The sequence below is a fragment of the Falco cherrug genome, chromosome 4 (genome assembly GCF_023634085.1).
Source record: "Falco cherrug isolate bFalChe1 chromosome 4, bFalChe1.pri, whole genome shotgun sequence".
NCBI lineage: Eukaryota > Metazoa > Chordata > Aves > Falconiformes > Falconidae > Falco > Falco cherrug.
In genome coordinates this window covers 28,547,595-28,568,488 of record NC_073700.1, presented here as the reverse complement: position 1 = coordinate 28,568,488, position 20,894 = coordinate 28,547,595, and the positions used below count along the sequence as shown (strand labels likewise).

Sequence of the window (20,894 nt, the reverse complement as noted above, 5' to 3'; positions counted from 1 at the left end):
TTAGATTCTAGCAGTGTGAAAGGAAAATCTTATTTTTCCAGTCTCCTCTTGTCTATGAAGGGGCTGCCCATGGCAAGTGAGGGTAGTGACCAAGCTCCAAGTTCACAAGCAGATCTTTTTATTACAGGACTGGACTAGAAGTGAAAGTGATACAGTATCTTTTGGGAACTATTTTCCAAAGCTTGTCTTGCTCTGTTATCATTAATAGCCCCAGCAGATCAGTTCTGCTGAGTACATGAAGTATTAGTGTGGGATCAGCTGGTCTCTGATTAGCATATGAAGTGACTTTGTGGCTAAAGATTGGTGTATTAACAATAGGAAGAATTAGACTCCCAAGGCACATGGGTAATTAGCAGGAGCCACCTGGGATTCCCATTTGCAGTGTTGCAAAAAGGCAGAGGGGATAGCCTTTATAGGAGGCTGAGCAAATCCCTTTCAGAAAGAATGATATGAGGTGTGGGGGAGGTGGCAAAAACAATAGCTACATGGGAGTAGCAGGTGGTTTTTGCAGCTGTGCAATGCTAAGCAGTGCGATGTGACAAAGAGCAGCATGAGTGGAATAAATATTGCAGCAGAGCCTCCCCTGTAAAGGTAGCAAGGGAAGAGGAACAGTGGCCTGGAAAATATTTCTTGTTCTCTGGATGAGCTCGCAGGAGCATTCCACTTCTGTAGGAGCAGTGCTGACTTGAAGGTGTTGAGGGCTACATTAATATTTGCAGGTTATTTGTGTGGGCACCAGCTTTCTGGCGTACTGCTTCTGGTTGAACGCTACTCCAGGTAGCTCAGATGGTAAAGCAGAATGAAAAATATGGTTTAGTACAGCACCAAATTTTTAGCTGTAACTTAAATTTCAAAGTTCCTGATTTGTAAGCAGTAATACTTCTGTATTTGAAATCATGACCACACAAAATGCACCTTGAATAGAAGTCTCTTTGATTCTTAAATTTTTTTCAGACTGCTGTGTGATGAAGGAAAGGAAAACCACCTTTGAGACTGCTCAGGTGACTTGTTTCCTCTGTGACAAATTTTTTCACCTAACTTCATAGAAATTAACTGTTTCATAAAAGGTTAGATTAGTAAAATAAAAACCCGCTACCCTTCTATCAGGAAGATCCCATGTTCCTGTTTTACCTTGTCGTGAGCTCTGACCATTGCACTGAATTGTATTTTTTTCCTGGGTCTAAAATTGATAAACCTGATAATAAAAATAAATTAAAAAACCCTCCTCTTGAAGCTTCCAAGGAATCTTAAGCAAAATGAGGTGTGAATCTTTTAAGAGTTCTAAAACATAACCTGTGATTTACTTGCTGAGGTTTGTAAAGATTTGCTTTTGGAAAGTCTTACTAGACTTTTGAAGTTTACCTCTTCCGCAGTATAAAATATAAAGCTTTTCTCTGCAAAAGACTTTTCAAAAAGAAATTCAAGATTTGATATAGTACTTCTTCAGAATGCTTATTCCATCCCAGATGAGGAATGAGGGGAAGGGGGGTTTCTGCTCTTACTATCTCAATATTTGTTTGAATTTTAGGCCCTCTGTCAGAAAGGAATGATGACTTCCAGTATATGAGTTGTCCTGTTTGCTTTCATTTCATGTCACGGTTTTGTAGGGGCTTACTCTTTACTGAACATTAAGAGAACCAAACTCTAAAAAGCATTTGTGATGAAAGCAAGAAGATGTTATTATCTTTCCCTCTCCCCTCCTTCCATGTTGGTGCTGTGCTTTAAGCAAAAGAACTAGCAGTATAATTTTCTCTTAATACCTGCTAAGGGTGAAGACATGCTACAGCTGAGGTAGACAGCTTTCCTCTGTCAGGGACGATCCTTTTTTTCCCTTCACCCTTGTGCATGCTTCCCCTTTATTCCAACCACATGGTCCCACCCTCTCCTGGGCATTCACTCTGGTGCTGCAAGCTGGTGGCAGAGTCTGTTCAGTTCATTAACCTGGCAGAAAACATTGTACTGCTTGGTGGTGGAGGTTTTGCAAGAGCAACGTTCTTTTGTGTGCACGCAACAGCCTGACAAAGGTTCTGACACGCACAAAGCTGCCGTGAGGAGGGGATGGCACGGGAATGGGATGTGTGGCTGGGAGCAAGGGGCAACCTCCTGTTGCTGACAGCAAGTCACACACCATCTGAGCTGTGGTTCCATTTGGCTATAGCAAAGCCAGCAAAGATGAACTAGTCTTGGGCTGTCACCTTAGTAAGGCTTGAAATTAGGGTAAAGCTGGGAAGTTGGTTTTAAACAGAAAACAAACTTTTCAGGCTTTTTAGGATCCTGTGTGAAGAAGAAATTCTTTGAGAAGTTAGCATCAGGGATCATGTAGCCTATATTGCTGCATATTTAGTTTAATATTTTTACAGTAAATATTACATAATTACGTGAAATTTTTTTTCCAAGATTCTAAAAACAGTTATATTGTATTTATCAATTTACTTTTTTAAAAACAATCAGTAGCATGGCTGAAATCTAAATTACCTTTTTGGCTTATGCCCATTAACGGTTCCTGCAGTAGTGTATATGGATAACCTCAAAGTTTATGGCTCTTCCTTTTGCAGCCTTTATAGACACTCCTCCCCAAGAGAAAAAAAAGCTCTTTCCAAGTACCTAATGTTTGCTTATCTTTTTGCTTGATGATTGAAGAATAGTTGAAACTTGCAGGGCATGTTTTTCAGCTCGTCAAGATTAATGAAAGGAGGATACTGATTCCCTTTACAAAGAACTCTTTTTTTCCCCCAAGGGTTTAGTCCTGCTTTTAAGTTAAAATGCTCTAACAAGTTGAAGTCTAAACCAGTTAACATCTTTTCTCCAGGGAGTGTCAGGCAATAGTAGTGGGATAGCTGGGAAAATAAAATTATGTATTCAATGAAATCATGGTTAGTGTTAGCCCTTGTTGGCCCTCCCAGTATTTTTCAGTTGATCTTCTTGGAGTGTGTATGGATTGTTGAAGAAACCACCAGACCTAACTTTTGTATATCAGGAATATTCTTAGCAGCTCCTAGAAATGATACTTTGAGATTGTTCTTTCGGCAGTATCTGTGTATAGAATAAATCCCATGCCTTTGCTTTGTTTCCAGTAAAAATTAACAAAATGTGAAACACAATTTTGTGGAGAAGTTACCTTGAAGCTTGAGCTTGATGGTAGGTTGGCTTTGGAAACAGCTTTTGCAGTGATGTGCTAAACATGTTTTGGAGGAGATTCTTTGGTTCAGGGGTCTGCTTGAAGGTTTTAATTTGCATGGCTTTATGTGGGAGCAGTGTAGTTTAAAACAGAACAGCAAGCTGAGTAGAACCTTTGGGTGTACTTGCTGTCTGAGGAGTAGTGGGTTTTCATACATAGAACATAAAAAAAGTTTGTGAAATGGTTTGACTTTTTTTTTGCTTCCCTGTAAAGTTTGTTTTGCATGTTTTATTAGCAGGGAAATAAGAGCAGAGAGACACCAATGTACCGGCATGTGTGTAGCTGCAATAATAAAAAATATTGCAGACGAAGAAATGTTGACATAAGCATCAAAGTATCTAAAGCTAGAATTCTAATCTCCAGGGATATTTACCGCAAATACAACCCCTGCAGACTGTACGAAGTTAAAACTACTTGTATGTGAAATAAGCAGATTGCAGTCAGGGTTGAATTTTTCTGTTATCCTGTCTAGGAAAATTGCCAATGATATTACTTGCATAGAAAATACTTTAATTTTTTAACTCTAGGTGGCTCTTGGGGATTTGAGACAAAGGAAGATACACTGTGTGTGTTCACAATGTGAAATTCCTTAGAAGACAGGGTTCTTAATCCAGGACTTGGATAGTGTTCCAGACTTCTAACTCAAACCTGATATTCCTCCTCTGGGCTTGTTTTTTTTTGAAGGGGATCCATGTTTGTTCCTGATCAATACACATAATTTTTAGTTTACAGACAGTGTTTCAATTTGACTTTCTAAAATTGTGTTCTGCACTTCTTCAGGTGAAATTTTATCATTTGGATCCAGCTAGGTAGCAGCACAAAGAAGTGCCTTTTTCCCCCCCCTCCTAGATGCTGATTCAATTTTCAAGTGTACAATATTTGCTGACTCAAGTATTTGTCTTACCATTAGAGAGAGAGAAGTAGTTAATTTTTTTCCTGTGCTTTCTTCCCCAAGTAATTTTATAACTTCAATATGCAGTCAAAACAGTAGGCTTTTAACATGAAAAATGCAGTAAATGTTAGTCACTTGTCATTATCTGCTTGAACAGGTTTTTATGGGAATGGGAGTTTTCTTATCAAGAAAAACCCAACAGCAATATATAGCCAGCATTTGATTCTGGCCCTCTGAGCAAGATACCTTTATTTAGATGAAGTACTTTTTGTTTGTTTAAAATTAAAACAAATTTATCAGGGCATTTCTTTAGTGTTTTTTAAGTTTTACCAGCTTAAAAAAAATCATCAGAACAGTGGATGCTTACAGAAAACTAGACGTACTAAGAGTGCTTGGCTTTCTGTGTCTGTCAGAACAAGCAGCAGACCTCACCCTTCTGCAACAGCAACCCCTGAGGTTAGCAGGTATGTCCCCTGTTTTCTTGGCCACAGGATGCCAAGCTGCAGGCTATAGCTTTATTTTTTTTTTGGCAGTATCATGCGGTGATTCTCTAAAAACCAAAGCCTTTCTTGAAATGGAGGGTATATTTTCACTGACAGTGATGCAGTCAATGCAAAGTTACTTTCATAATCTCTAAATCAAGACCAGATAAAGAAGTTCAGAATTAGCTCGTGTAGCTACGCTGGTAACAGCCTCAACATGTGCCTATCATCTTGTCATGGGCAGAGATGCACCCTTAGCATGAGAAGGTTTTTCTTCTTACTCTTAAAAAAAAAAAAAACAAAAACAAAAACAAAACCAAAAAAACCCCAAAAAACCCAAAGAAACAAACTTTGGTTTACCTCTGTATTTTAACCTGATCAACTCTGTGTCATTACAGAGAGCATGACATTTTCAACAAGGCCAGTAATCTCCATCTCAGTTTTGTTCTTTTGTGGATTGCTTTTGGATTATATTTACTGTGACCTTCCATTCTGCTCTTTCGTGTCTGCATCTAGAGTTGGGCTTTGTGTGGACAGAAGGTAGATACAGTATATACTGAAACTAGGAATATGCATAAACAGCATGTGGCATGGTTTGTGTGTTGTGGATTGTTGGAACAGCTCTGTGCCAATTCATCAACAATAATTTGTGCATATTAATACATTTGGATGCATTTAATTTCATTGGCAGTTAGCCTACTCCTCAAGTTATTAATTTCTGAAATCTGTTTTGAGGAAGGGTAAAAACTTGTAGGCAGCATATGGTGTGATATTGGGGGGAAAGGACGTCTGCGGGTGTGAATTTTATTTTGTCAGTTTAGTGGGAGTACCTCTTGTTCTTTAAAAATGCCATCTGCACAGGATTCTCACTGCAAGTCTTATGCTTCTGTGCAGATCATGCAAGATCTCACTGAGCTTTTCAGTTTGGCTGCTTTTGGGGGAGGGCAAAGAGAATATTTTGTGTCACCTTTTGAAGTATTTTATTTTGTAGAAAGGCTTTTTTTCTTTGCCATCAAGTTGCCATATAAAACCACCTGGAAGGGTCTACAACTTACCTAGCTTTTAAAAGGTAGTGGTCATAATGCTCCATACTGATCATTCAGTTGTTTTGACAAACACGGTTCCTGTTCTTTGCCTACTGCTGTTCTTTTTTGATGTTGGATGTCTTCTGTCTGTTCTCCCCAACCATCCTGCAGTTACCAGATTAATCATTATATTCCTGCTCTGCTTCATAGGACTTTAATGGCTTGAACTTTGCTCTGTAGGCTGTGAGAGACAGGGCAGCTCCTGTTTTGGTTATGTGGCTGCTTTAGGAGCAACTCCACACCTTCATTGAACTTCTTTAATTCCGCTCTGTGTATCTGAGGGTACAGCGAGCACCACAGCTGTAAGAGGTCTGGCTTCATTGTTAAATGAAGGCATTTTGTGCAGTGCATGTACCTGTATGTGTCATTTCATGTCATGTTTTCTGCTGTGCAGGAATAGGCACCTTTTTGTTTCTCTTGCTCTTGATGTGATAATGTGCTTGAAGTCCTTCGTGTCTCATCTTTCTTTTCCATCTTCATGTGTTTCAGGGATCAGATAATCAAATCTATTACTAAGTATCAAATCATTATATGATTATTTCTGGTTTCGTATATGAAAGGTGTTTTCTTCTATTGCGTGTTCTGAAAATTGGAGATCCAGATTGTATGTGTGTGTTCTCCCGTTTGTTTGCTCACTGCTAGATCATGACAGAGATTGGATCAGGTTGAAGCGTAACAGACAAAATCAGTGGGTCTTGGTATGCCAATATAGGAATTCGGAGAAGTTTGGTACAAGTTCTGCTGCAGAACTTAAATGTCTTTTTTGGTCTTACTCTTCAGCTGAGAGAATCAAATAGAAATGTTTGCCATGGATGATTACATGTTGTATAGCTTTGTTTTTGAGAACAGGGTGCGTTGGTTTCTTCTGAGACACCTGAGAGAGAAAAACAATTTTGTGATGCAAATGGTCAGTAAAAATGTTGAAGGTAAGAAATTACAGATATAAACCCAATGTTTTCCGTACTCTTGAAGGAAAAATAAAGGGGGGAGCCTTTATTTGCAGGGTGCTGACGCGTCCTTTTCCTGCTAGGTAACGTACCAAAGGGTTCAAAAACTCATCTTGCATACTGCAGAGATCATTGACTTTAGCTCCCCTTTCCCCTCCCACCCCACATTTATTTTAAACTTAAACTTGCTACAGGAAACAATAAATTCATATAGATGTCTATTCCATATATAAATATTTTAAAATCAGTTTTAGGTGTGGATTTAACTATGTCACCTTAGTTTATGAAAAGGCCTTTCCCCGGCAGTATTTTTCTTTTTTATTTTTTCTTTGTAAACTCACATTATTCTTTACACTTACAATACAAGCCACAGCTACAGGAAGAACAATTCAATTTCACATCCTGGCCAGGAGAAATTGCACCTGAATTTTTTGGTTTTTATTTTTTCAATCCTACTTAGATGAAAACCCAACCCTCGTGGACTCATCACATGAAACTTTGTGTATCAGGGTTGTTGTCATGCTCTGCAGCTACAAGACAGCAAAATATTTACTCTGAAGGGAAGTATTTTTGCTTGTGTTCTGATCTGTTCCTTTTTTCTATATTTGTGATAAATTTGGGGATGCATTGACTAGATTTGGCCCACAGAAGGCTTCTGTCTGGCTGTCATCTTTTCCTTCTTGTGGGGAAGCATATGGGGGGAAAAATGGCTCATGCCATACCCGCTCGTGTGCACAGGGATTTCTAGTGGAGAAAACCAGTGATACCACAGTATCTTGAACAAGTTGTCTCCTCCCTCATTTCAGGAGTTTTTGTAAAGGTATTGCTATTTGAAATATTAAAAAAAAATTATTGCAATGCAGAAGCTCTAATACTGCAAGTAGGGGAGCTTATCTGTAGATTTCATAGTGTATGTGTATCTTCTGTATTAATGTTGTTGCATTTCTTAAACTCTGCATTGATTTATTTACTGAGATGACACTGAAACACTTCAGAATAAAAGTACATCAGGGGATACTGCAGGATCTCATCACTGAAGAGTTGTAACAACAACTCAGGGAAACATTTGTCAGGACTAATACAGGTAGTGTTAATTCTGCTTTGAGGTAGAGAAATAGACCCAGGTGACTTCCTAAGGTCTTCTGTAGCTATGTTTCCTGAGATTTTAGTGGAAGATTCAATGCATTTTTCAGTGGTTTGGTTAAAAACACTCTGTTCTGTTTTGTTTTGGAAGCATGTTTCTTAATTTAAATCCACAGGGAAGAAATATTTGTAGTCCCTTGTCTCGCTTGAAACAGCTTCTCTGTTTACACGGGCTGTACAAAAAATTAAACTTAAGAGGTTTGTTTGTTTGTATTGCCAGATATTTTAGGAGTGCTGACTCATTTTACCATGCCAAGGGTGTGTACATATGAGCCAATTACCATCAGATCAGAAGAATGAGAACTTAAAGGACATCAAGTGCTCTTGCCTCGTCTGTGCTTGGTCTTAACCCAAGAGTACAGTTACTGAAAAGTAAATGACAGGCTGTAACCTCACAGCCTGGCTTGCCATGCCATGCTGCTGAGAGAGATCGCCTGCCTTATTCAAAGTGCTTTTAGCCCAGAGAAAAAGAAATAAAAATAAGTGTAACTGGTTGATATTCTTCTGGAGAATCAGGGGCACACAGTGCTTGCACACCACTGAACTTACAAAAGTATCTACAGGTAAATGAAATGATAGGGAGTGTTCCCTAAGGCAAAGAACGGAAACTCCTCTAGGCTGTGAAATGTTTCATGTCTTGGCATTGTTAGTTTGCGAGTTAGTTTGCGAATTGGTTCAAAGATGTACATATTGTAAGTATAGTATAGAGAGTGCTTTCCTGTGTCTGGCAGGCTGTGAACGCTCAGGAATCATTGGCTGGCTTGGGCGTTTTGTTTCATCTGTGCAATAATAATATAAAATGCTACACTTTTGTGTTTGATCATGCTCCTGGTAACTTGTTTGATCTGCTTGCTCCAAGGATGTCACTTGCCCTTAGGTTCTTCCAACATGACATGTCTGAATAGCCTGTGTGGACAGGACAATCTGTTGCCCTGAGGAAGAATCTGTGGTAAAGCCTTCACTGGTAGTCATTGCTTAGAGATGTGCATTTTTTCTCCCAAATCTGGCAAAGTTAAGGGTGACCTTTCTTGAATCTCATCTCCTATTTATTGCTGACTATTTCTATATCATTACTAGAAAATCTTTGTTTAAATAAGCTACAAACATGTATCTCCTATGCAGAGCCTTTAGTCCAGTGTTGTTTAAATGTTATGCATTTGCTTTTAATTGAATGTACAGCGTGATACAGGGATGCTGCAGAGCTCTTCCAGAACTGATTTATAGCACTGCTGCTGCAAATTTAAATGTTTCTTGACACACACTAGCAGGTATGACACAAAGGCAGTTAACTGAAATACCGGATCCAGGCGATCTCTTTGCATTGTCCTGTGACTTTTTTGCATTACTAAAGTGAACGGGTGATGCATTGAGCCACAAATGCAAAACCTCATATGCAGAATACCTATGTAGTCTAAAAATGACATTGAGCATAGTTAGCAGCCCTGATTCTAGCAGCAGATGTTACCTGTTCTCTATCCCGTCCTGAGTGGCAGCAGGGCAGTTAATTTTGTTTTCTGGAGCCATGTGGTAGGAGTAGGGACACAGCCATTAGGGCTATTTTTGCTACACAGCCTGTGGCTTTTAGACAGCTGCCTGCACTGGAAGTCTGTTACAGCGGGGGAATGCGAGGTGTCTCTCTCAGACACCCCGACAGTTCCTGCATCCCTCCCTCGTTCTGGCACTGGCCTTTTGTCCTGACCTGCCGTGAGCTGTGTGAACCTGCTCAGGTGGGTCAGAGCCTCATCGCTGTTTGCAGGTGGTGAGCTCATCCCCTTGAGGTGAGGCTATGTTTGCTGTCAGACAAGCAAGGTGAACCGTTTCACTGCGGAGTCATGCCAGCTCGGTGCAAGGGGAGCATCCCTTTTGGCATCGGCGAGCTGCTAGGTGGGCTTAGCTGTTGTCTGAAAATGCCCTCACCTTCCCTCCTCCCTGTCAAAGCCAGTTTGTGTGTTCTGTGTCACACTGTAATACCAATCTGGATGTGTGAACAGTCAGGATGAAAAAGTGAGGGGACATTACACACCTCTTCTGAGTCAGGGTCAACGTACTAGGCCATTCCGGATGGCAGATGGAGCTGCTTTTGGAACCACTCCAGCAACTGGGAGTCTCAGACTCCCTTATTGCGATGTTTTCTAACTGTGAGACAATTATTTTTAATATCTAATTAAATTTCACTTCTTGTGCGCTCAGTCTATTTTTTTTCTTATAGCTTTGGTAGGCCCCAAGAGTTAATTACAGTCCTCTTTGCAGTGGCCTGTAACGTACTTGAAAATTGTCAGCCTGGCTGTTACTCCATCAGCACTATCTTTTGTAATTAATTAACTCAACCAGTGGGTTCTTTGGTTGTTTCTCCAGTCTCAAATACTAATTTCATGCAAATTTTCGCTCATCTTCCTGACTTCCCCGCAGTTTGCCTAGAATGGGTGCTCGGTTCCGAACACCACGCAGCAGAGGTTTTCCTGCCACCTAGGCAGGATAATCACCTCGCAGACCTTCTCGTATTCCTGTGAAGTTTCAAAATGCTGTTTGCCTCAGAACTACAGCACCGTGTGAAGTCATTCAGGTTGAGTTGCTGTAGTCATTGCTACTTATTTTGTGTTTGTCCACTTAATTTTTCGTGTTTTCTACTCCACAATTGTTTTTATTGAATTTAATTGATTTCAGATAGTTTCATCCATTTAACAAGTTGCTCTTGAATTACTGTCCTGTCTTCCAATTAAGTTTGCGCTATGTTGATGTAGTTTGTCCCTTCTCTAAGTATATATTATGTGATGTCACTGAAGCTATTGAATGAAAATAGTGAATGTAATCAATTCCCCGTTAACTAAGAGGGGTTGGGACAAATTAAATGCTGGGGAAAACATTATTGGTGTCTCGATCTACACTAAGTCGATGCAAATTCAGCTTAGGCTCAGAGCAGCATGAATGTGCGCAGTGTCAGCATGGGTCTGTAAACAGTATGAACATGTTCACGTGGCGCCGTGCCCGAAGTAATGAGCCTTCCAAGGAGCGCTGGGGAATGCGGCGCAGAGGCGCTGAAGCTGGTTGCATGAAGAATGTAACCACATTTACTTGGCGTGCACTGCTTAGTCTTGCCTGTACAGAACCAGTGCTGCTGTTTTTACGTTGTGGGGTGGGTGAACTAGGTCATCCTTGTAGAGAAGCTAGAAAATCCGTTCATCTCTGCTGCTGAACAGAAGCTGCAGATATCGCCGTGCATGTATCCTGACAATTTAATGTAGGTGGATTGTTACCTATTGGTAACTTTTTGTGGCTTTGGGGATGTTTTAAGGGAGAAAGAGTAAAAACAAATGACTTTTGGATGGCAATCCTAACACAGCATAAAAAAGAATACATCTGAACAATCTCCTGTGAATGCTGAGGTCACTCTAGAACTGCCCGGTTGCACGCACCTGTGCCAGGAATCACTGAAATAAAGACTTAATGTTGCCATGTGAACCTGCATGAAGTACTTGAGCGTGCATTTAAATGTTGCATTTAAGCCATAACACTTGACATGAGATTTTTCTTACAGACAGCAAAACTGGGAAATGTAAACTGACATGTTGTTTTGATTTTTTTTGAACTATTTGGTAATCTGAAAGTTGGGGAATTTACTTGCTTTTTGAAAAAACAAACACCCTTGGCCAGTAAGAGTACCTTAAAAACAAGTGGCAGAGCATCTAGTTGAGGTCACAGTTTACATTCAGTGCATGGGGTATATTTCCCAGGGTTTTTTGAGTTGCCAGTTACTCAGCTATAAAGCAAGTTGTGCCTCTTAATTCCTTAAATGGACCGACCAACCCATCTTTGCCTCTGGGTAAAGCTGTGGTAATAAACAAACAGATCAGTAACGAGGACGAATTTCACTTGCTCTGTACAGCAGTAACATGGCGAAACTGAGAACTTTTGGGGTTTGGGTGATTCATCTATCTAAATAGTTTTTCTCTGCTGGTGCTGGCGATACATACAAGGAGCAGTATTTACTATATTCTGTTTCTTTCAACATAGGGATTTTAGTATGCACGGGCCATTCATAGCATATACTCCTGTGCTCCGGTGTACCATCTTTTATAGCTGGACTCCAAGATTTTCAACTGGAAACAAGCTCAAGGACACTTTCCTGTTTGTACACATAAGCAAACTTTTTTCTATTGAGCAATCTGTTATTTCGATAGTAATGGAAAAAAACACAGTGATCCAGAATCCTTTTGCCAGAAACTGGAAGGTTTTAAAGATGGGTTTTCATTTAGAATGCAAATATTTCTTTTTCCTAAGTTAAATTTCTTTTTCCTTCCAGAAAGCCTTTTCTGATGTAATTGCCTTTCTGTCTGTGCAGGGGTGGGTAAACTTGTAGTTTATGGTGCAGTGCATAATGCAGTAAATTTAAAATAGTGCTGTAATTTATTTTCTCTCTTAACAGGAGTTGTGCTTCATGGTCTTAAACTGACTGGTTCTGTTTTCAGATTCTTCCATGTTTTAAATCAGTTTTCTTATGTACTTGGATTCTTAGGTTAGAGTTTCCCAGAAGGGGTGATGGTGGTGGAGAGAGATATGCCAGCATTAGGTCAGTAAATGTAAGGAAAAAAAGTCCACCTCGTTCTTCTTGTGCGTTCAAATAGGGTAAGCAGTGGCAATAAATACAGATAAATTTAATTTATCTTTTAATTCCAGTACTCTACAGAATGGATTTGACTTACAGCGCCCCCAAATGGTGTCTGCACAGGTCAGATATTTAAACTAGAACAAGTGTTCTCCAACTGCACCAGGGTGCATGCGTGTGTCTGTTAGGGCTTCTGGATGGTAGGGGCTGGCTTTTTATTTGACTCCTGTCCATGCCAAATGAAAATATTTGTTTATGATATATGTGATATAAAGAAATGTTTATGATTAAAAGAGGAAAAAGAAATCCAGATTTGTGTAACGATATGATCTATTTAGAACTTATTTAAGATGCACTCAGTCATCCTCCCAACCTCCCAAAACTGCAGGATTCAACGTGGCTTATGAATCTTGGTGCACACACATATATACATAATATTTAATAGGGAAAATGGAATAATGTAATATAGGAAAATATTTACATTAATATATAAAATATAAGATACATAGAAAATTTGATAACATGTATTACGAATGTCTTTTTATAAGTTAAGAAATAACTGCTCTAGAACTCTTTTGGCTTGTGATTTAGAAGGCTTTGCTTAAAAGTCAGGTAGAGCAGAAGAGTGAGTGAAGTTTCCAGGTTGTTCCTCTTGGTGATTGAATAGCTTGAGGGGGCTTGGGGAGTGGGTGGTGGTAGTGGTACAGCTCGAGGAAGGTAGTTTGTTTCAGAAGGGATTTACGATGATTCAAAATGAGCAATAACTAACCTGGCAACCTTGAATAACTGGAGAAAAGGTGCCAAGTGAGGCAAATAAAGACAAGGGAATTTCAGCACATTTTCACCTGGTTCAGCAGTAACTCAAAGAGGAAAGATTGTTGCCCTGAGTGTTCATCTTAACATACCTGCTGGGGATCCTTAAGTACCAAGCAAAAGGATAGTAATAAGCAGTCTCATTTGTAACCTGCTTATGCTGATCAGCTGCAGGACCGAGCAGGGTGCGTCTGGTGAAGAAGAGCCCATGGTGACTTGGGAAGGTGGTTTCAGTGGGAAGTTGAGGCAGTGAGCCTGCTAGGTGGGAGAGGGTCAGCGCAGCGAGGAGGTGCAATGACAAGAAGCCTGGAGGTGCAGCCTTAAGTGTCCCTGATCTTGCTGCTCAGCACTGCTCAAAGCGGGTGGTCTCATCATCCTGGTGGTGTTCTTTCATGTTACTGGGCTCGCACTAGTTACAGGAGCTCCTAGAACATTTCTGTGGTTTGCTCATTTTTTTGATGTTTCGGGATCTTGCCACATCTTTTTTTCATTCTACTGAATAGTTTTAGTCTAGTCTTCCAAAGCCACATACCCATTTTCTCTTCCTGGTAGCTTTTCTGTTTAGTGAGGGTTTTTTCTGTAGCTTGGTGGTTACGTAAAACAGGAGTGTTCAGTGTAGGCAATGCACGGTTTTCAGGCTTCGCCTCTGCAAATGTGCATTGTCTTACTTGAACTCAGCAGTTTATAACTGCTCAGCATCTTGAGTGGTTCATATTATTTTAGCATTATGCATTTTCTTTATCAAGTTTCTTCTGTTTTGTATCTTCTAGATTTTTACCCCTTTTTGGAAATAATCCTTTGGGATTGACAGAGTAGTTTTGCCATTGTGCAGGCTTTTTCTTGAATATAAGCAATGTTCCTGGAGTAGTACTGTTGATGTGGCCTAAAAACCAACTGAATTTTGTGTGGGCATTTTTATTAACTCTTGACATTTATGTGAAAGGGGGTGGGGAAATCCCTAAACATTTCATATACTTCTGTATGTGCTCCTCTTAACAGGCACTGGAACCAAAGCCTTCCTGGCTGCTGCAAGCTTCCTCCCGGCAAAGCATTACACTGTAGTCCCAGCATGTGTTTCAGTTCAGCTGTGTCCCAGGTCACATAAATGTTTTCCCTCCTGTGTTCATCAAACCCCTTTGGGGTCTGTGTTATTCTTTAATATTTCTGTATATTATTTTTGCAGTGTTTAAAAACCAACCAACCCAACCCCACTTTTTCTGTCTTGATAGCTTTCTGTGATATAAGGAAATCATAATACCTAAGTTCAGTGGCTTACTACTGCAGGAATAAATTCATGCTTTTGCCTTGTATCTGAGAAGTGGTGGAAAAAGTATAAGACGTGGTTGCCAGAACTCAGGTGAATTGTAAGATAACTTCTGAGAATGCATGTCAAAATTTTCCTTTTAAGATAAGAACTTAATGTGGTCAAACTGCTTGTTCCCTTTAGGAATAAACAAAGGAAAATCAATTCATTCTTTACAAATTATACAGCAAAGCTATAGAACTGTTTTTGAATTTAAAGAATACAGTCAGTACCTTTTTGGAAGCTCAGGTTGTGCTCGAACACCTTTTTTTCTTTCCATCCCCCCCCGTGTGATTATTTTTTTATTTATGGTAGATTGCATGCTGTCTGTTTGCTGGAGGTAGAGACATTGAATTATTGAGTTAGTTTTTAAGATCATGTGGCTGAATTTTTTTTCATTTAACTTGGCTGTGGCAAAAGTTTATGTAGGTTTTTCTTAAACAGTGAGGTACCAGAGCGTGTCATTGGTAAGTGTATTTGTAAAAAAACTATTCTTTGTGAAAACCTCTGAAAAAAGCTTTTTCTAATACATGCGACTCAGTATTCCTGCTTCTGCAGGTACCTTTGGGTTCACTAAACCACACAGTTATTTTTTTGACAACTCACATGATCACTATGTCACAGAACGCCATGTATTTTCCTGTGCGGACTTGTAATTTCACTTATCTGCATACTGCTGCTTTCTGAAATGAGTATTTCTTTAATTACTATTTCCAAAGGTATTATCTTTTTAGAATAATTGCTGTCACTAACCCCATTAGCAAAGCAGTGCTGCTTCTGGCATGCAGGTGGGGCCAGTGTTGTGTGGTATGGCCTGCACCTGAAACCTGAGAGAGAATCTGTTTTTTGTTTCAGGTGCTAAGTAGGGCAGCTCTCCCCTGAAATCCGTTTTCAGAAAGCTGCTCTTAAATGGTGTTGCAGTTCCTGTTGTATGAACGTAGGATGAAACTCCAGAATTGTTCTAGAAATCTTCATTGCCATGCTACACTGTTTATTTCCAAGGGTTATGCTGAGCTCTCTTTAAATAGTTCAAGCAAGCAGCTCCTCACCTTGCACTGACTTCTGATACTGTCTGATGGTGCTTCAGGGAAATGTCAACACCAGCCGGGGAACTGGGAGGGCTGGGGGTAGGGGACAAAAAACTGCTCTAAGGTGTTGCTAGCCTGTGTTCAGTGTAAAAGGGATCTCAAGCTGGCTATGTTTTAGTGCATCTGAATGATTCCTGATTGTCTCAAAACTGTGTTATATAGTGACCTATGTTATTGCTTCCAGAACCTTCATTCAAATAAATCACGGGTTTCTGTGTGGTAATATTTGTTCAGACTGGTTTGCCTGCTGTCTTTCATACCCCAGCATGAAGCCGAGGTTTAGAGACAAACAGAACCTCTTCCAGGAGAGCAAGATAGGCACCTGATTGGTTTTTCTGTATTTTGTATTCATGTGTGGTCCTCTCATTTCCCTGCTTCCCACCTTTAATAGCTGTACAGTTGCATTTCACAGAGAAGTGGAATTTCCTTATCTTGTTTTGGCTTTTTCATCTCACCTGCGTGGGTGGACTTGCAGAACCAGTGTTCTAGATCTCCCTTCATCACAACAAGTGTTGTTGCCCAGTGTTGCAGATCTGTTTGAATGTATGAAAAAGCAAAACCCGTTACTGGAAGAAGATTGAAGAACTGAAGCTGACAAAGGTAAGCCAGCTGCTTAGAACCTAGTTCTGAGACAAAATGTAAAAAGGATTTCTCAGATGGGTTTACCTGTGCTCAAGGCATTGCAGAAGTAGTTTTTTGTTTTGGGTTTTGGGTTTTTTTTGCTGCTTTGCTTACGCCCTGCCTGTCCAGCACGTGACAGAAAGGGAGCAGGGGTCATACACCGTGTATGATGATAAAAGGGTATTTTGGTTTTTATGATTATATCATAGGTGACAACTTTGCCTTGACAGAAATAATTCGTTCCAATATTTACATTTACATCAGCAAGGTTCAGAAGTAAAAAGTGCTTTTCTGCTAACTACGCTTGCCACGAGCACACATCTGTGTATAGAAGATGTCAAGTATGTCATTGGTTGCTCTTGCTTATTTCAGAAACAGCTAATAAGAAACAGAAATAAAGATAACACTATAAAGCACAGCAGAAGTTTGCAGAGTACCACAGCTTTATTCCTGGAGGTTGGATGCTGCTGGCAGTCCTTAGACAGTTAGCCCACTCCTCTGTACAGATGCAGTCCACTGATGAGATGCTAGTGGAGACAAAGATGCTAGCCAAAGTGGACTGCTGCATTTGAGGCTTTGGCACATCATTTTTCTGTTAATTTATGACCCACATGTTGCAATGCTTGACTATTCCCATTAAATATTGCCAGGCTTTATTCATGGGGAGGGAGTAGGTGTGGCAGACGGGTCTTTAACATTCTTAATATTTTATTGACCAGAATGCTGTACAGGCTTTAATTTTTTAGCTGTTTTTCTTTCCAACAAACTCATTTTTTCCCATAAAAGTCAAGCACAAGAGGATACGTTGTTCTGAGTTCTGTCAGCTCTTTAGTTTTATGTACATGAAACTTTGATGTTTTCCAATATGCTGCAATTAGTTATGCGGTATCTTAGCTGTAGTGCAGCACATCATACCTGTTTCATTTCAAATGTCAGTTTAAGAGACAGTATAGCAGCTGCAGTCATTGCTCCCTCAAGGATAAGACTGATGTATGCTCCTTTATGTTTTTCCCTTTTCAGCCAAGTAAGTGCTCATGTTTTGCTACATTCACCAGTTCCTGATTTTTATTAGAGTTTGGAGTATTCACATTTCAGCCTTGTCTGTTTTGCAGGTTACTTTGTCTCTCTTCATTCAAGTGAAGTCATAGTCTATGAAGCACTCCGTTTAGACCCATGAAAAACTGACACCAAAAGACCAAGCAAGCAGAGTAAACCAAGGGAGCCTTCTGACGCCTGTAACTAGTCTTCTGGTGGCAACTTTGAGGAAGATTTGATTCTTGTGGTCACAGGGAAAGAAGGTCCAGCCACAGGCATGTAATAAATGATGCTTAATAAATGATTCCAAAAAGCTGCCTTTATGTGTTTGCTTTTACTTGTGATTGCTCAATTAGGTTCCAATAAGTGCTAGGGTGAGTCTCTAGATGGATTGTTGGTTTTCCACTAGTCCTCTGCAGTGTGCAGGCTGACTTGCAATTCCAGCGCTAACAAGAGGGACAGAGTTTTCCAGGGAGAAATAGGGAGAGAGTCTTCAGCTTCTCAGAATACCCTGCTGCATCTCAGGCATGTCCAGGGAGCCTTACAGGCTGGGATTTAAATAAAACCGGTAATTTTAAAACAGAAAATACAGGGGAGAGGTAGGTAAGAGGCACCAACCAAACATTTCTCCATTGCACAGCATAAACACCGTTCTGTTGTGATGTTGTTTGCAGAGATGTGTAGGCTGGGGATTGAAACAGGATTGTGTACAAAGTCGAAGCATCACACCGTATTTCAAGCTGCTACAACAAATTAACTATTTAATTAACACTTTGCTAATGTTGTGCATACACTTGTTGCCTCCCAGCATGAAAATAAAACAAATAATTGCAATAAGCGTTCTGCCCAATAGAAGTTACTGTAATAGAATGAGAAACTTTGTCCTGCACTTTGAGTAAACGGAAGCAATGGGAAGCTGTCAAAAGGAGGACAGTGTTGCATATTAGATACGGGGGGGTGGGGGGGAAATTAAATTGAGAGGGCTCTGTGTCCATCGCCTACAGCTCAGTATGCAGTTCAAGCTGATGGAGTGCCATTTCTCTCTGGTAACATAGCAACTGGACCACACCTCCTGCTATAAGATGCTAAAGAGCCCTTTGAGCACTATCTGGTGTACTGCAAGGGAACTGCACCACTTTTAATTACCACAGCGTTGCCAGCTGATACTCCCCCTGCCTGCCCCCCCCCCCCCCCCCGGAATAGCAAGGAAATTCTTCATTCTCTGTCAAGTAATCCTGTTTTTTCATTCACTGTTTGTGTAGTAATCCTATTTATATTGCAGAAGAGGACTATGTTAATTTTAAATTAATACCAGAAGTGTATCTATCGGTGCATTTTATTTTGTTTCGAAGTAAGTTTTTGATTAAAAATAAGCATTCTTGTCCACCTGATGCTCGTCTCATTTAGCACTCCTGTGTGGTGGTATTATGTTAACATTTTGGAAGAATACTCAAGGATTTGAGCATGTTTTTCTTCTCACTTAGACTTTGCAAATGACTGAAAAGCTTTCCCCCACTCCTAACCTCTCTTCTGTTGTGCAACAAAAGAGCTTTCCTTTAAGCATCTTGGTTTCCAAGCACAAGAAATCGTCTCTGGGCATTACTGAACGTTTGACTTAAGGTGTGATGAATCCTCTTATGCCAAGTTGAATTTTTTGATGTATACTGTAGATTAATGTTTAACTTAGCTAAAACAAGTGTGGAACCAGTATTGTTCAGAGTTTCTCTTTTCAGGCTGTTTTGTTCGGCTCTTGGGTTTTGTACAAAAAAAAAAAAAAGCTAAGTCTGCATTGGATGTCACAGCCTGACTGTTTCATCAAGGCTGTTTCCTTTGCTGCCTGTCTTAGGAAGATGATTGTTGCATTGTAACAGTGCAAAAACTTTATTCTGGCTTTGTGACCTGCATGAGGGAAAGCCTTTTAAACTATCTGAAAACTTACTTATTGATTTATTTTAACATATTGGTTTCTTACTGTAGCGACTTAACAGTTGTTGTCATTGCACTTTGGTATCAGCTTGGGGAGGGGGCATGTTTTGGTGATGTATGGCAAAACAGCCACTGTAAAATAACGCTGTTGGTGTTGCTGTACTTCAGTGTACCCTTTTTTTCTGAGCATTTAAAAAACAAATCCTAGCGTAGGTCAGAAAGCTTGTTGGTGGCAACTTGTGACTTGAGTACATCAAAACCAATAGCCTACCTAAAACAATATAAGACTGTACTTGGAGCTATGCATATATAGTATATCTGTGACAATATTGTGAAAACTACATGAAAATGCAAATACACCATTTTGTTAACTTGATAATGCTTATGCATCCCCTCCCCCTTCTGTCTTTATAGGTCTACGAGGGCTAATCAATCTTGGGAACACATGTTTTATGAACTGTATTGTCCAGGCACTTACCCACACTCCACTGCTGCGAGATTTCTTCCTCTCCGACAGGCACAAATGTGAAATGCAAAGCCCCAGCTCTTGTCTGGTCTGTGAAATGTCTACGCTTTTTCAGGAGGTGAGTGCTGTTTGCAGCAGTAGCATCGCCTTTCTACAGATGCTGGCTGGTTCTTAGCCCAAACGGGCTTGTGTTCTATTTGCAAATATAAAGGGAATGTAAATTATGTTTTCCCTCAAGGTGTGGCAAAACAGAGCAATAAAGGTTGAATGAGACCTTACTGTCAAAAATACCCAATTACTGAAAAAGAAGCTATTGACCTCTTAATTCCTATTCTTAAGTCACTCTTGTTTAGGCAAAGCTGGTATTGGAAATAATTACAGTGCTGCCTGCTCTTCTGAGACTGATCTGCGAGTCTATAGTCTTAAAGCTGAATGTGCGCTTTAATTAAAGGTGCAAGTTGTAGCTGGAAAATATGTCACAGGCTCTTTGGGTGATAATGGGTATGAGACTAAAGCAGTAGTATATAGCGTTGTGGTTTAAGGCGCTGGATTATGTAGGTCTGTATAAATATTTTAAAGATCTTGATTCAGTGGTTTCTAACAGGGAGAAACATCTTTGCTATCAACTCTTACGTGAAACCCGTTAATGGCCAGGAGGGTGTAGAAAAGTGAATGCGTTGGTACAGTTTGTACCTTCTGTGTATTGAGCAACTCTTCTTTCCCGTTCTGGATCAGGTGTCTGGCTTTGCAGTGTGCCTTTCTCTGTAGGTCTAGCCTGTGCTGCAGGAGACAGGCACAGGCTTTTCCTTAATAAATAGTCAAAGAGCTTTATTAACTGCCTTAGTTCTGTATCAGTAATGTAAGGACTGTGGCTAGACTTGGGCTTCTAGTTTTAAGCTGAGTCTTTAAAAACAAATCAATCCAGTTCTGTGCGTTTCCCTCAGTGGTGGATCTGCTTTATTGGTAAGTAAAAAAAACAAACCACCCCACCCCCAACAACCGGAAAAAAAACCCAGGAGAAAAAAAAAAAAAGGCAAGCTATAGTGCATGCTGTCACAGAGCGTTTAAGGTATTTAAGATAGCTGGAGATGTTTGTATGCAGAGCATGTCTTTTGTGTGTATGCTGTCAGGGAAGTTTGTTCAAACTGAGAAAGCCTGAAAATAGCTTTATCTTGTGATTTTCAATTTGATTTTACTTCTGTGCCTTTTTCACCAGAGGTGATTCTTTTTGCTCATTGCAGGTGAGTTAAGCATATACGGAAGGTAAAGTCCCCCTCAGACATTCCAGGACAAAGTTGTTTTCTGCTTATAT

General features: G+C 40.1%; 1 protein-coding gene across 3 annotated transcripts in view; it reads left to right on the top strand.

The window, feature by feature from the left end:
- USP22 (ubiquitin specific peptidase 22) overlaps positions 1 to 20,894 on the top strand; it is a 110,965-nt gene that overhangs the window by 63,894 nt on the left and 26,177 nt on the right. For all 3 annotated transcript variants that reach the window (XM_055708077.1, XM_055708076.1, XM_055708078.1), the window contains one exon: positions 19,531 to 19,700. In XM_055708077.1, the coding sequence (XP_055564052.1) occupies positions 19,531 to 19,700 (170 nt within the window). The remainder of the gene's footprint in view (positions 1 to 19,530; positions 19,701 to 20,894) is intronic.